The 14965-nt window shown below is 39.1% G+C and overlaps 1 protein-coding gene across 1 annotated transcript in view; it reads left to right on the top strand.

Moving 5' to 3' along the window:
• Positions 1-12162, top strand: part of LOC108523666 (dmX-like protein 2) — a gene marked incomplete at its 3' end in the record, with an annotated part of 105484 nt that extends 93322 nt beyond the window's left edge. The window contains exons 14-15 of the mRNA XM_017864385.1: positions 9474-9563; positions 12045-12162. Coding sequence (XP_017719874.1) covers positions 9474-9563; positions 12045-12162 — 208 coding nt within the window. The remainder of the gene's footprint in view (positions 1-9473; positions 9564-12044) is intronic.
• Positions 12163-14965: the final 2803 nt, after the last annotated feature.

Here is a 14965-nt window from a genome sequence, read left to right as displayed (position 1 = left end):
CCCCCCATCTCTCTCTCCCCTCTCCCCCATCTCTCACCTCTCTCTCCTTCTCTCTTTCTCTTTCTGTCTCTCTTTTCTGAGCCACCTAGAGATGGTAGTGGAGTGACACATGCACCCCTGTGGCCATCACCTATAGTACTGTGCTGGGTCATGCCTGAAGCCAGCACAGCACTGGTTCTTGCCCAAAGCCAGCTGTAATCACTCCCCAGCTACTGCCTATGTTCTCTCAAAGCCCTGGGGCTCCTACAGTCTGCAGGTAGCAAAGTCAGCCAGGCCTGTGTCCTTCCCTTTAGGGTGATGATTTCCCCCATGCACTGGGCTGGTCTAGAAGTACCATCTGGGAGGTAGGGAGCAGAGTCAATAACCTTAGAAGTCTACCTGGTGTTCTATTGTACCGTGGCTGAGCTGGTACTCAAACCACAAGACACAGTCCTTCCCACCCTTCTCTCCCCTTTCCAAAGGCAGATGAACCTTACCCTGTGGCCACCATGACCTCAGGCCTACAGGGAGTACTTCCAGACTACTACCAATGTTTTCTTAAGGACCAAGGGCTCTTTGGTTAGCTTGTGGTAAATGCTGCCTGGTCTGAGACTCACCATTTCAGGGCATTGGGCTCCCTTCTGGCCCACAGAAGATCCAGAAATGTTGTCTAAGAGCCAAGTCCTAGAATTGGGGACTCCAAGAGCCTGCTTGGTGCTCTACTCCCTTGTGGCCAAGCTGGTACCTAAGATGCAAGACAAAGTTCCCTTTAGTTTTGCCTCTACTTCTCTCCAATTTTAGTATATGTGCTGTCGAAGTGAGCACGTTGCCCCTGCTTTTCTCAAGCAGGAGTCTTGCCCTGTAGCTACCATAGCTGGGAATGTGCTGAGTCTCACCTCAAGCCAGCCAGTCTCAGAGTCTCATGCAAGACCCTCGTCAGAGTACCTGGATATTGCTGCTGGTTATTCAGGGCCCAAAGGCTCTTCAGTTAGCAGGTGATGAATCCTGCCAGGGGTCTTTCCCTTCATGGCAGTGGGTTCCTTTCTGGCCCAGGGTGTGTCTAAAAATGTCATGTGGGAGATAGGGCCTGGAAAGGGAGCCTCATGACTCTGACTAGTGCCTTATCCTGCTGTGGCTGAGCTGGTATCCAAGAGGCAAAACAAAATCCTCCCCACTCTTCTGTCCCCTCTCCTCAAGCAGAAGGAAGGAGTCTCTTTGAAGCCGTGAGCTGTACAGCCTGGGGGTTAGGGAAGGGATGATGCCGGCACGTTTTTAGCCATCCCGCCTGGTGTCTCAGTAGGTTGCATGCCTCCCAGGCCCACTGTCTTTGGCCCAGTTCAGCACTAGGACTCATCTAGGAGTTGCAGACCTTGTGGCCTAGAGTGCCTTTCAAGTTTATTTAAGTCCCCAGAGCACCTGAGCCTTGTGGTGGCAAGGCTTTTGGGGAATCAAGCTCAGACAAATGGGATCAGCGATTCCCCTCTGGATAGGGCTCCCTCCATGGGCGAGTGTCAGCTGAGTTTGGTCTGGTTTCTCTTTCTGCTATATAACAAGGTAGCACTGACTTCAGTGCTCACACTTGCTTGCTCTTCCTTTCCCCAGGACACGGAAACTCAGCACCTTGCTGCTGCTGCTGCAGGGTATGGGAGAAGGGTGGTGTTGGTGATTCAAGAGTGTTTTTCCTACCTCTTCCGTGCCTCTTTCAGTGATAATGAAGTTAAAACTGGGTACTGTGAGTGCTTACCTGGTTTTTGGTTCTTATGAAGGTGTTTTTTTTCATGTAGTGTTTAAATTGGTGTTTTTGCTGGGGGGACAATTGGTGGAGCCTTCTATTCTGCCATCTTCCTCTTCTCCTGCCTCCAGCTGTTGGGTTGTTTGTAGATATTCTTTATTAAGTTGAGGAAGTTCTCTAGGTTTGTTAATTTTCTTGATATTTTGAAAGAATCAACTTGTTGTTTAATTGAGCTCTTTGTTTCTGTAATGTTTTCATTTTTGTCTTCATTGATTTTTACTCTTTATTGCTTCCTTCCTTCTGCTTGCTTTGGGCTTTTCTTTTTTTTGGTTCTTTTTTTGCTAGATTTATGAGACAGGAGCTTAGCTTAATGATTTTAATTTTTAAAAAAATTTTCTAAGGTATACATTTAGTGCCTACAAATTTTCTCTCAGCACTGCTTTAATATTTTATATGTAGCATTTTAATTTTCATTTAGTTCAAGATATGTTTTGATTTCCCTTGAGAACTTCTCTTTGACCCTCGATTAGTTAGAAGTGTATGATTTAGCATCCAAGTGTCCTGTTAATAATTTCCAGTTTGATTCCGTCAGGGTAGAAAAATGTACTGTATGATTTCAGTCCTTTTTAGTTTGTTGAAGTTTGTTTCATGGCCCAGGACGTGGTCTATTTTAGTATAAGTTCCACTCACTAGCACTTAGAAGAATGTGTATTTTCTTGTTGTTGGGTAGAGTGTTCTATAAATGTTAGTTAATCTTATTTTGATTGATGATGTTGTTGATTGATGGTGTTCTTCTGTATCTTTACTGATTTTCTCCCCAATCGTTCTATCCAGTCTTGAGAGCGAGGTATTGCAGTCTCCAACTATAATTGTGAATTTGTCTGTTTCTCCTTTTACTTCTATAAGTTTTTGCTTCACATAGTTTACAGCACTGTTCTTTGGTGTATATACGTTTAGTTCAAATTCAAGGTGTTGGCAAGGCCATGCTCTTTCTAATATTCAAGGGGAGGATCCTTCCTTGCCTCTTCCTAGATTGCTCCTGGCAGTCCTTTGTGTTCTTTGGCTTGTAGCTGCATCACTGCGGTCCGCCTCTGTCTTCACATGGCCTTCTTCCATCTGAGAGTCTCTGTGTATCATTTTTTTGTAAGGACACCAGTCATTAGATTTTGCACCTGCTGTAATCCAGTATGACCTTTTCTTAAACTAGTTATGTCTGCAAGACCCTACTTCCAAACCAAGGTTACATTCCGAGATGCTGAGTGGACATGAATTTTGGGAGGATACTATTTAACCCACTACTCTGATCAACTTTCTTTTCTCATCAGTTATATTTGTAGTTGCATAGTCGGGAACTTTCAAAGTCTCTTGAGCCTCCAGACTTCCTTGAGCCATTTTGACTTTGAGACCCCCATACTATAAGGCATTCTGGGATTTTTTAACCTTTCTAAAATATCAACTATAGAGTCTTGCCCTTATTTTCAATCTTAAACTCTTAAGATGACGTGACTACTTTCTGTCACATTTCCATTGTTTCTGCTCATCGTTTTGATTTTCTTAATACAATAGCAGTTCTCCTACTTACTTCTATTAATTCTGAGGCAAAATGTAGCAAGTCGTCACATGCTCTCCTATTCCTCAAATGAGATTTTTAGTAGATGCCAAGTAAAGGCTAGCTTTTTAAAAATTTTGTAACAGATACTTGAAAGCTATAAATATTGTTCTGTAGATAGAGGGGTAGATTTAGGGAGCACAAGAAGGGAAATACAGTGATTAATTTGCAGGGTAGAGTAGAATTGGTAGGTACCGGAAGCATGAAGATAGCAGATAGCAGGGAGTCTCTTGAGGTCAGCTAAGTTTGTGGTAAAACAAACCTGATTGAAAGTGGGATTTCATAGTCTAGGAAAGGAGAGGAGCAGAGCTTAGTAGTTGCTTGAAATGGACATGAAAACAGAGGATTCTGAGGTTTCTAGTTTGTGACAGTTGTTCCAGTAGCTATGGCAAGATAGTTTTGAGGTATTAACAATGACTTAAATTTTGGACACATTGAATGTAAGATGACCTTGGTTTTAGTTTCCTAAGTTTGGTTTATTTGTTTGTTTATTTTTCGAGACAGAGTCTTGCTCTGTTTCCCGGGCTGGAGTGCAGTGGCATGATCTCGGCTCACTGCAACCTCCGCCTCCCGGGATCAAGCGATTCTTGTGCCTCAGCCTCCTGAGTAGCTGGGACTACAGGCGTGTGCCACCATGCCTGGCTAATTTTTGTATTTTTAGTAGATATGAAGTTCCACCATATTGGCCAGGCTGGTCTTGAACTCCAGACCTTAAGTGATCCGGCTGCCTCGGCCTCCCAAGTGCTGGGATTACAGGCGTGAACCACCGTGCCCAGCCCCTAAGTTTGGTTTAGATACCTGTTTTACAGGCAATTGGAGATATTCCTAATGTTTCACATTAGGTATCAGTGCACGTTTGGGATTTATTATTACAAAGACAGTACTTGAAGTCATTAGATCTCTAAAGGCATTAGTAATAGTTAATGTTCATAAATGTGACTGCCAGTCATCAAGAAGAGACTTATGTTTAGCAAGCTGTTTATGAAGACAGGGATTAAGCTTTTTTAAAAAAAAATTCCATTTAAAATATCAAAGATACAGTTGTTTTGGTGCCTAAAAAATAAGCTTTTGATTATCTTCACCCAGTGATGCTAGATTGGTGAGATCCATTCATTCAGGTATTTAGTGAATACTTACTAAGATATTCTACAAATAAATAAGGGAGAAGTTGTGTTGAAAGATAGGATGGTATAGTGTGTGCTGCTATTAGTAAAAAGAAGCTTTTAAAGTAGGAATGATCTAAAGTGTAATTTGTTTTCACTCAGTAATTTATTTACTCAATCTTTAATTTTTATTGAGGACTCACTGTGCATAACCTATAGTACATGGAAGAATAAATATGCATATTGTACCAGGTGCTAATAGTGTTAAAATGAATAGAAGTAGTCCCTACTTTCAAGGATCTTGTATCTATAGAGTCATGTAAATATGTACATATAGTATGTAATAAGTGGTAAATTAGAAGAAAAGGCAGATTTCAGGATGTGAAATTCATTTAATTGGCCTTCACTTAAGCCAACTCATTGGATTCATTGATGCTGTCCATTCCCTCTATAAAATATAGGATGGATGCTCATAGGGAATAGTATACCAGGCTTTGTTGATTCCACAAGTTGACTTATAACCTTAACAATAATAATAGCTGTGAAAGTTACTTAACATGAAAAAAAGTGCTGCTGCTGCTGCTGCTGCTGGCAAACTTTTATCTAGTGATTATTGTATGTCAGGCTCTCTTCTAAATGCTTTACATATATTAACTCACTTAACCTTCCTGGTAACCTTAAGAAAAATGTAATATTACTGTCCATACTTTAGAGGTAAGGACACTGAAGCATAGAGAAACGTAATTAATTGTCCCAGTTTAGTCAGCTAGCAATGGTAGAATCAGGATTCGAACCCAGGCAACCTAGCTCTAGAGACCAAGCTCTTGCAACTACGTTGACTGTCTCTCAAGAGCCAGCTGTGTTTATTTTCAACCTTGTATATGTCAAGTTGCACAGATTAGTGTCATTCTGTAACTTAATTATTACATAAATTGATGAAATGTGAGTATAAAAATGTGAATGTTTTTATAAAAACAACAAGTGCTTTGGAAGCAATTTTGCTAAAAATCATTCTTTAATTAGGCATGGTCAAAACAACTGTAAAAGATTCAGGAGGAAAATGTTTAAGAAAAACTGCACTCAAAGTGCTTTGTAGGTGTCTTTATGTTTTTACTCCTATGTATGTATGTATGTATGTATGTATGTATGTATGTATTTATTTATTTTGAGTCCAAATGTTGCTCTGTCGTCCAGGCTGGAGTGCAGTGGCACAGTCTCGGCTCACTGCAACCTCTGCCTCCCAGGTTCAAACGATACTCCTGCCTCAGCCTCCCAAATAGCTGTGATTACAGGTGCGCACTGTCATGCCTGACTAATTTTTGTATTTTTAGTAGATATGGGGTTTTCACCATGTTGGCCAGGCTGGTTTCGAACTTTTGACCTCAGGTGATTCACCCAGCTTGGCCTCCCAAAGTGCTGGGATTACAGGTGTGAGCTACCGTGTCCAGCCTACTTCCATTTAAAGAACTGAAAAATACAGCCAAGGCCTTACAGGGGTGGCATAAGCAAGAAAGACCTGTAATTCCCATTAGCAAGCCCATACTCTTACTCAACACCAAAATATCAGTTATTTATATATGTTTATGTTTAAAATAAAACAAAATGTTTAAAGTATACATATTATTTTAAAAATGATTCTCTGGGTTAACTGACCTTGCTGAGTGATTTATCCTCTCTCTGTCCAATGCTGTCAGATAAGATGGCTTTTCCTATAGTTAGAAGCAACTCTTAATCCAGATTGTGGTGGTCAGGAAAGAATTTCTGGTGGAGATATCTGAGATGAGACTTACTGAATGGGTAAGATGTGAAAGTGAAGGAGGAAAAGGATATTTCAGGTAGAGATAACAGCAACTAAAAATGCACACAGGTATAAGAATATGCATAGTAAGCTGTAAGTAGTTTATTACAGCCGTAGCATAGAATGTGAATGGCTGCTGGAAATAGCTGAGACTGGATAGGAAGTTACAGGTTAGAGTGTGAAACAATTTGTATTGCTTTCCTTTATGATTTTGCTCTGCTTTCTCAAAGTCTGTTCTCAACACAGGGGTTAGAATGATGCCCTTAAAATGTAATTCAGGGCTGTGTGTGGTGGCTCATGCCTGTAATCCCAGCACTTTGGGAGGCCGAGGTGGGTGGATCACCTGAGGTCAAGAGTTAGCGACCAGCCTGGCCAACATGGTGAAACCCTGTCTCTACTAAAAATATAGAAATTAGCCAGGTGTGGTGGCGTGCACCTGTAGTCCCAGCTACTGGGGAGGCTGAGACATGAGAATTGCTTGAACCCAGGAGGCAGAGGTTGCAGTGAGCCGAGGTCACGCCACTGCACTCCAGCCTGGGCAACAGAGTAAGACTCTGTCTCAAAACAACAACAACAACAACAACAAAAACTGTAATCCCAGCACTTTGGGAGGCCAAGGCAGGTGGATCACCTGAGGTCAGGAGTTTGAGACCAGCCTGACCAACATGGAGAAACCCCGTCTCTACTAAAAATACTAAATTAGCCAGGCGAATCACTTGAACTCGGGAGGCGGAGGTTGTAGTGAGCCGAGACCATGCCATTGCATTTCAGCCTGGGCAACAAGAGTGAAACTCCATCTGAAAAAAAAAAAAGAGACTTTGTCAAAACCAGATAATCAAAGAAAGAGATTTTGAAAATATTATTAATGTGTTTGTTTCCATTAAAGCCAAAAAAATGAAACTATAATTAGTCAAATTTCTGGTATAAATAAATTTAAACTTAAAGTAATACGTGAGTTTTAATGCACCTACTTTTCAATTTTTAGTATTTTTCAGCTACTTTAATGTTCCGGGAAAATGTTAACTACAGCCAGGCGCAGTGGTATGCCTGTAATCCCAGTGCTTTGGGAGGCTGAGGTGGGAGGATTGCTTGAGGCCAAGAGTTTGAGACCAGCCTGAGCAACATAGTGAGACCCTGTCTCTACAAACAAATTAAAAAATTTGTCAGGCATGGTTGTGTGCATCTGTAGTCCTAGTTACTTGGGAGGCTGAGGTAGAAGGACCACTTGAGCCTGGAAATTGGAGGCCAGTAGAGCAAAAAAAAGAAAAATATTAACCATTAAAAAAAAAAATCAAAACACGTATGTGCAGTTTTGATGCACATTAATGGCATCAATATGGCTCATTAAGATACTACTGGGTTCTGTATGTAAATGTTTGATATTTTGCTCATTATGGATTGTTTACATTTTGATTTTAAAAGTATTGCATTAAAATATTATTTTTCTTGATTATTGAATTTTTGAGCACGCTTTTAAATTTTGCACCCTGGGTGAATGCTTCACTTCATTCTAATTTCCAGTAGTGTCTTCCACTATAAAATGAGTTCCTTGTTGGGGGTGATGTTGAGTGAGATTCTGTAGAATTCTGGAATTCTGTAGTGTAGTGTTCAGAAAGTCTGTTAATTATAGTACTGGCAGAGAGTTGTGGGCAGGGAAAGCAGATCCTTAGCTGGAATACATATCTATTCCTGTGAGGGGATCTCAACCTTGGCTGCACATTTGGCAGCACCTCAATCTGTAGATGGGACCTAAGCATCATTGATTGTTAAAGCTCTCCAGGTGATTCAGTGTGCAGCCAAGATTGAGAACAAGTGATCTACAGCAGTACTACTTAAACTTTAGTATACACATGAATCCTATGTAAGTCTCGTTAAAACACAGATGTCTTAGTTTCAGGAAGTAAGTATACATTCATAAAAATCTTCCTGTCACTGCTGGTCCATTGACTACACTTTGAGTAGCAAAGCTTTGTTGTGTGCTACAAAAATTTCACTGTTTTCACCTCACCAACTATAGGCCACAGTTGAGTCCAGATTTCAGTGAACAAACCCAGCAGACTGTTAACACCATTTCTTTTTCTTTTCTTTTTTCTTTTTTTTGATGGAGTCTCACCCTGTTGCCCAGGCTAGAGTGCAGTGGCGCAATCTCGGCTCACTGCAACGTCCGCCTCCCAGGTTCAGGTGATTCTCCTGCCTCAGCCTCCTGAATAGCTGGGATTATAGGTGCCCTCCATCACTCCCCACAAATTTTTATATTTTTAATAGAGAGGGGTTTCACCATGTTGGCCAGGCTGGTCTCTAACTCCTGACCTCAGGTGATCCACCTGCCTCAGCCTCTCAAAGTGCTGGGATTACAGGCGTGAGCCACCGCGCCTGGCCCTGTTAACACCATTTCTAAATGTCTGAGCTAACACTTTAAATCATGAATCTTGGGTGAACATACCCATATCAATAAATTCAGCCCTACCTAACTACATATTTTTTTTCTTTTGATCTAATAACCCTAGAATCCATTTTCTTAGATGCTCTCTGGAATCCTACTGATACAAATAAAGTTTCTACAACTCCAGTATATATGCTGTTTTCTCCCCTATCTTGTACTTATATCTAGGTGAAGCTAGCCTCTAACCCCTCTTATTGGCCTTTTTGAGGTAGTGAAAAGTAGTAAAGGTGGGTGCTGAGGAGAATGGGCATTTCTTTCTGAGGCAACCGTTTCAGATGAAATTACTGAAAGGTTTTTATGCAAGAGAAAGTTGGTTGGAACATAGGTGAGGAGGACTGTTCTTTTTAGCAGAAAGTTTTGGGGCTTTGGGGTTCCAAAGTTAGGCTTCATGTGTTAGTTCCTACATCTTTATCCCAAGACACAGTCCCACTTCTTCTCAACCATTGCCCTTACCTTCAGTCTGGCAGGGTTGTACTTTTAAATGTCATTGCACGTCTGCACACCACTCAGGCATTGGGCCAGATCTTTAGTCATGTCTGTCTTGGGCTTTAAGGTTGCAGAAATGAAGAAGATATGATGCCTTGAAGTTATATGTTATTTTTGTAAACACTATAGAGTTTTCTCTCCGCTTAACTTTAGAGTTAACATGAGAATGAGTTTAGAAAGTTGAAATATTTCTTTGAATTTATCACATTCCATTGTCAATCAGTGACTATTTAGAGGGAGCCTTAAATGTCCAAGATACTGTATCATATTGACAGTAGATTATAAGTTGTTGGCCATTAACATTTTGTGTTTTTTATTTACAGAAACTTATTGGAGAAGTGTTTAATATTGTGAGCCAACAGTCTACAGCTCGACCTGGCTGCATTATTGAACTCGATGCAATAACCAACCAAGTAAAAACATGCTTGTGAATTGGTGATATTATATACTTTATCCCATGATGTTTTATGTGTATATGATATATGTCATTCTCAGAATAATTTTCTTGTTTGTTATTAAATGCAGACAACTTCAGTTGATTCCCATAGTGAAAATCTACTAATGATTTAGGGATTATTTTTCTCCTTGGGAAACCAAGAACCATATATTCTCACTTACGAAGTGGGAGCTAAGCTATGAGTATGCAAAGGCATACAGAGCGATATAATGGACTTTAGAGACTCAGAAGCGGGAGGGTGGAAATGGAACTAGGGATTTAAAAAACCACATGTTAGGTACAGTGTACACTACGTGAGTGATGGGTACACTAAAATCTCAGAATTCACTACTATATAGTTTATCCATGTAACAAAAAAACCACTTGTACCCCAAAAGCTATTTAAATAAAATTTTTTTAAAAAGGAATTATTCTTCTCCAGTTGAATTGTATTTGTAGCAAAGGAAATTTGATTCAGTTAGAGAAACCATGACCCTGATCTTGAAATGCTGAGAGAAAATACAGTGCAGCTGCATAGAGGATCGGGTTGTGGTTTCTCGTTTTATATTATTACTCTTTTCAACTCAGTAGAGGGTAACCTCAGCTTCAGAGTGTTTGCCTTGTTAGGCCCCATGTTGAGTACTTTTATGAAGTCCTTTAAAATGCAGATAAAAGTCAGATCAAAGTGAACATAAACTTTTTAATCACAGGTCCTTTGTGAATTCAGTATTCCTCCCTAGCTACTACCTAGAAAATAAGGAGAACCCTTCTCCCTACAGGGAGATGTAAAACCCATTTTAGCCCTCAGGATATTTGTTTCTTTAGGACTATGTTTATGTATTAAGGGATAGAACTAACATTCATTCCAAATGTGAAAAGGTTTAGTTTGGTAAGGAAGCTACCAATAGTTTTAAACAAGGAAATGAAGAAAGAGCCAACTGTAGTTAAAAGCAAGTATAGAATTATATCATAAATTTTCTTTGGTGTTTTGCACTTTCTGTTGGGGAAAATGTAGTCATTTCTGCTAATATAGATAAAATACATCATCTCTTGATACCAGAACTGGGGCTGCCAGACCCATATTGCTAATACCTCCTGGGAAATGCTTTTTAATCCCCAGTGCCCCACCTTTCTTCAGATTCAGCCTGTGATTTCTTTTTTCTACTCCATAGGGATGTAGAAGCGTGGGTTGGCTTCCTTCCTATAGATAAGTTAATTTTTAATGGATTGGATGTTAAATTCATCCCCTGCTTTAGCCTCCTTTGTACTGATTACCTTTGCAAAGACTCTCACAAAGCAGTCTTTTTACTTCATATTTGCTCAACATTTTCTTCCCTGCTCCTTGTGGCTGTTTTTAACAGAAGGCCTGGTAAACTGTAAGCAATAATGAATGACAAAGTTTAAAATTCTTTCTAGCTTTGTTCCCAGTGTGTTGTATGATTTCTATATCCATAAAGGTATCACCCTTCTCTTTACTTTCATTTATTCTTTGTCCCTTGGGGAGGTGACCTCCTAGACAATGAATATGAAGAGATTTTTAATGTTTTTACCTATAGAAACACAAAATACCCTATAACTTTCATAAAATTGTGTGACCCAACCAAATATTATAATCCTTTTATTTCTTTCTATTATGTAAAGAAGCAGGGTTTCCTTTATAAGATTATTGACTCCTCATCAAATGCCAAGATAATCATAGCTACTTCCCTCTCTTGAAATCTCTGGGGGAGCCATCTGATTGTCTTAATACACTTCCAAAATAAGCTTTCTTTTGGATGTAGCCTTTCCTTGAACTTCGGTTCACGTTAAGGTTCTAAGTAGCCATTCGTGACAGTCTTAAAACATGGTCATGGAGCATAGCAGTTGACAGTGATGTTTCATCCATCCTTTGAGGGGTTCTAGTTAGTTATGTGTGAGTTTAGTTCTCTAGACATGTATCATCCTGCTGGCTGTTACAGGATCCCTGGTAATTCCCACTAGACAGAGCTATTGGGGTACTTTGAGGAGCTCTCTGGGTTTTGTTTTGTTTTTTGGTTCTCCGGTGGAATTGAAAAAACTAGAAGTTGTGTAGTAGTCTAGTGTGTCTTACACAGTTAGTGCAGCCCTCCCCCGTCAGTTGTGAATCTGATGCTTTCAGGCTCAAAGTGGTGAAGGTTGCTTAACTGCTCTTTAAATTTGGGTTTTTGTAGCTTCTTTTTTGTTTTTGTTTTTTTGAGAAGCAAACCTGTTGATTTGTTTCTACTAGAGTTCTTCTATTCTGCTGTTGGCTGTGACATCTTTGAAAGTAGTTTTTAATGATTTTTTTCTGTTGCTTTTTTTCTTTCTAATTAGTAGTAGGTAAAGAATAGAAATCGTTAAATATATTTCTTCTGCATTAGCATTGGGGAGGTGATGGATGGGAGATGGGAGACAGGGAATTTCAAAGATAAAACCTCTTCATTTTTTTTCATATTTGTAGTGTGGCTCAAATACACAGTTGCTTCATGTGTTTCAAGAAGACTTTATTATAGGATATAAACCACATAAAGAAGATATGGAGAAAAAGGAAACAGAAATATTTTTTCAGCCATCACAAGGTACTTTAAAAAAATAGTCTGCATTTGTTTACCTTCATGTTAACAAGACGATCTCTAAGCTTTCATTGAGTATGGATCTTCAAAAGTTACCACTCTCATAATTTTTGACAGATACACCAGTTAGTTCTGTCAAAATTGCTTGCTTGTAGATGAAGAGGGCATGTGGGTGAACATTACATTTTGCAAGACAGTTCATCGGTGATACAGACTTTTGCCAAGAAATGGTGTCTATGAACCTTAATTTGTTTTAAAAAGTAAGTTTATTCAACTCTATAAATAAATTATTTTGATTGGTAGTTCCATTTGGTATCTCAAGGAAAACAGTTAATTTTATTATAGGTTTTAAAAAATTATCAGTAAATTGCTTCAGACCAATGATGAATATAAGATATAAGGTATCATGTTGTGTGGGACAGTAGAAACCTCATGGAAATAGTGAATGCAAGGTACCATCTCACAGTTTTCCCCTTTGAAGTGTGGTATTTTTTCCTTTTGTGAAAGTAAGTAGTTTAACCCTTTCAAAACAAACAATATGATGTTTAGTTTAAGCTTTATAACTTAGCTTAAAATGTTACCTTCAGACGTTAAACTGTATTTAAGTTTTTTTAATTGGCAAATAAAATTGTATATATATATATATAAAACTTCATAATTATAAAACCAACATGTTCTATCTGAAAAGCCATGTCTTTAAGAATTAAGTGTCTGTGGTGAATATTTAGTTTACAAAGGGTTTTCAGATAATTAATTTCATTTGGTTACAAATTGTGAATATCCAGATGGACATATTTAATTTTCTTAGTGTAGTTTTCATCACAAAATTATGTATAGCATCTAAGGAAACTGTTTCTATGTAATTTGTGCAGATAATTTCCTTTGCTTTAGTGGAAAATCAGATTGAGGTCTTGTATTCTAAGAAGCTTAGCTCAAATATGTTTTCACTCGCCAGACTAGTAACTTGTTTTTCTTTCATATATCTTTCTTTATACACAAAACTTCTCCTATTTATGTTATTCAATTATGTTCACTTTTATTTCACTATCATTATAACAGCAGTACTTCTTTACAGATTTAAAATTTACTTTTCTGTAGTATCTTACCTTTGCCTGGGTTAATCTTTTTAATATGGTTTCCAACAAATGTAGCTGCTATTTATCACGTTATTTCTAACAGGAAAGATATGCCAACTTACCAGAATTCAATGCTTTTATAAAGTTGGTACTTTTCTTTATAATATTTTAATTGACTTACATTAAAAATTTTCTTTATTTCTCGCTTTTGATATTTGTTGTGCCACTGCTAAGTCAGGCCAAAAGATTTCCTCAGTGCTTTCTTGATTTTCCTTTAGTTTTTGTGTGAAGTTTCTCTTTCTTCCTGATTTTATAGCTGTGTTCTTAAAGGACTTGTATAGGTCTCTCTTCTTCTCTGCCTCTGCTTTATTTTGTACTTTCTAAGTTTTAATTAAAAGTTTATTACTTTTAAAATGCCAAAAATAGACAAAATTAGAGTTCATAATTAAGTGAACCTCCATATTCTATAATGTAAGTTAAAGATTTTATCACACTTGTTTTGTTTACACAATTTTTCTTTCCTTTTCCCCCCTGAAATTTTTTTTTTTCCCTGAGACAGAGTCTTGCTCTGTTGCCCAGGCTGGAGTGCAGTGGTATCATCTCAGCTTACTGTAACCTCCACCTCCCAGGTTCAAGCAATTCTCCTGCCTCAGCCTCCCAAGTTGCTGGGATTACAGGCATGTGCCACCACACCTGGCTAATTTTTTTGTATTATTACTAGAGTCGGAGTTTTACCCTGTTGGCCAGGTTGGTCTTGAACTCCTGACCTCAAGTGATCAGCCCGCCTTGGCTCCCAAAGTGCTGGGATTACAGGTGTGAGCCACCGTGCCTGGCCCCCCTGAAATATTTTAAAGTAAATCCACCTGCAGTGTTGTTTCACTTCCATATGCATTTCTAAAAATAACTCCCTTACATATTTGCTATTATCAAATTGATAAAATAATAAAATTCCTCAGAATCATGCAATAACTACTCCCATTTTCATTGAATTGTCAAAAGTTGAGGTTTTGTTTATGTGTTTTGTTTGAATCTATATCCAAACAAGGTTTACATATTGTGTTTTCACTGTCTATTAAGAAGAGTATTTTAATCTAAAGTGATACCGTATATACACCCGCATTATGCCACTGACTTGTTTTAGAGCAAGTTTTTTTTTTTAAATTATTTTTTTATTATGCTTTAAGTTCTGGGATACACAGAATGTGCAGGTTTGTTATATAGGTAAACACGTGCTGTGGTGGTTTGCTGCACCCATCAACCCATCATCTACATTAGGTATTTCTCCTAATGCTATCCCTTCCCTAGGCCCCCCACCCAGCCGACAGGCCCCGGTGTGTGATGTTCCCTTCCCTGTGTCCATATGTTCTCATTGTTCAACTCCCACTTATGAGTGAGAACATGCAGTGTTTGGTTTTCTGTTCCTGTGTTACTTTGCTGAGAATGATGGTTTCCAGCTTCATCCATATCCCTTCAAAGGACATGAACTCATCCTTTTTTATGGCTGCATAGTGTTCCATGGTGTATATGTGCCACATTTTCTTTTTTTTTTTGAGACGGAGTCTCGCTCTGTCGCCCAGGCTGGAGTGCAGTGGCCGGATCTCAGCTCACTGCAAGCTCTGCCTCCCGGGTTCACACCATTCTCCTGCCTCAGCCTCCCGAGTAGCTGGGACTACAGGCGCCCGCCACCTCAGCCGGCTAGTTTTTTGTATTTTTTAGTAGAGACGGGGTTTCAC

Source organism: Rhinopithecus bieti, unplaced genomic scaffold (genome assembly GCF_001698545.2).
Source record: "Rhinopithecus bieti isolate Rb0 unplaced genomic scaffold, ASM169854v2 scaffold_76255, whole genome shotgun sequence".
Lineage (NCBI taxonomy): Eukaryota > Metazoa > Chordata > Mammalia > Primates > Cercopithecidae > Rhinopithecus > Rhinopithecus bieti.
Note: the sequence above shows the minus strand (reverse complement) of the source record. Positions and strands in the feature narration are given on the sequence as shown.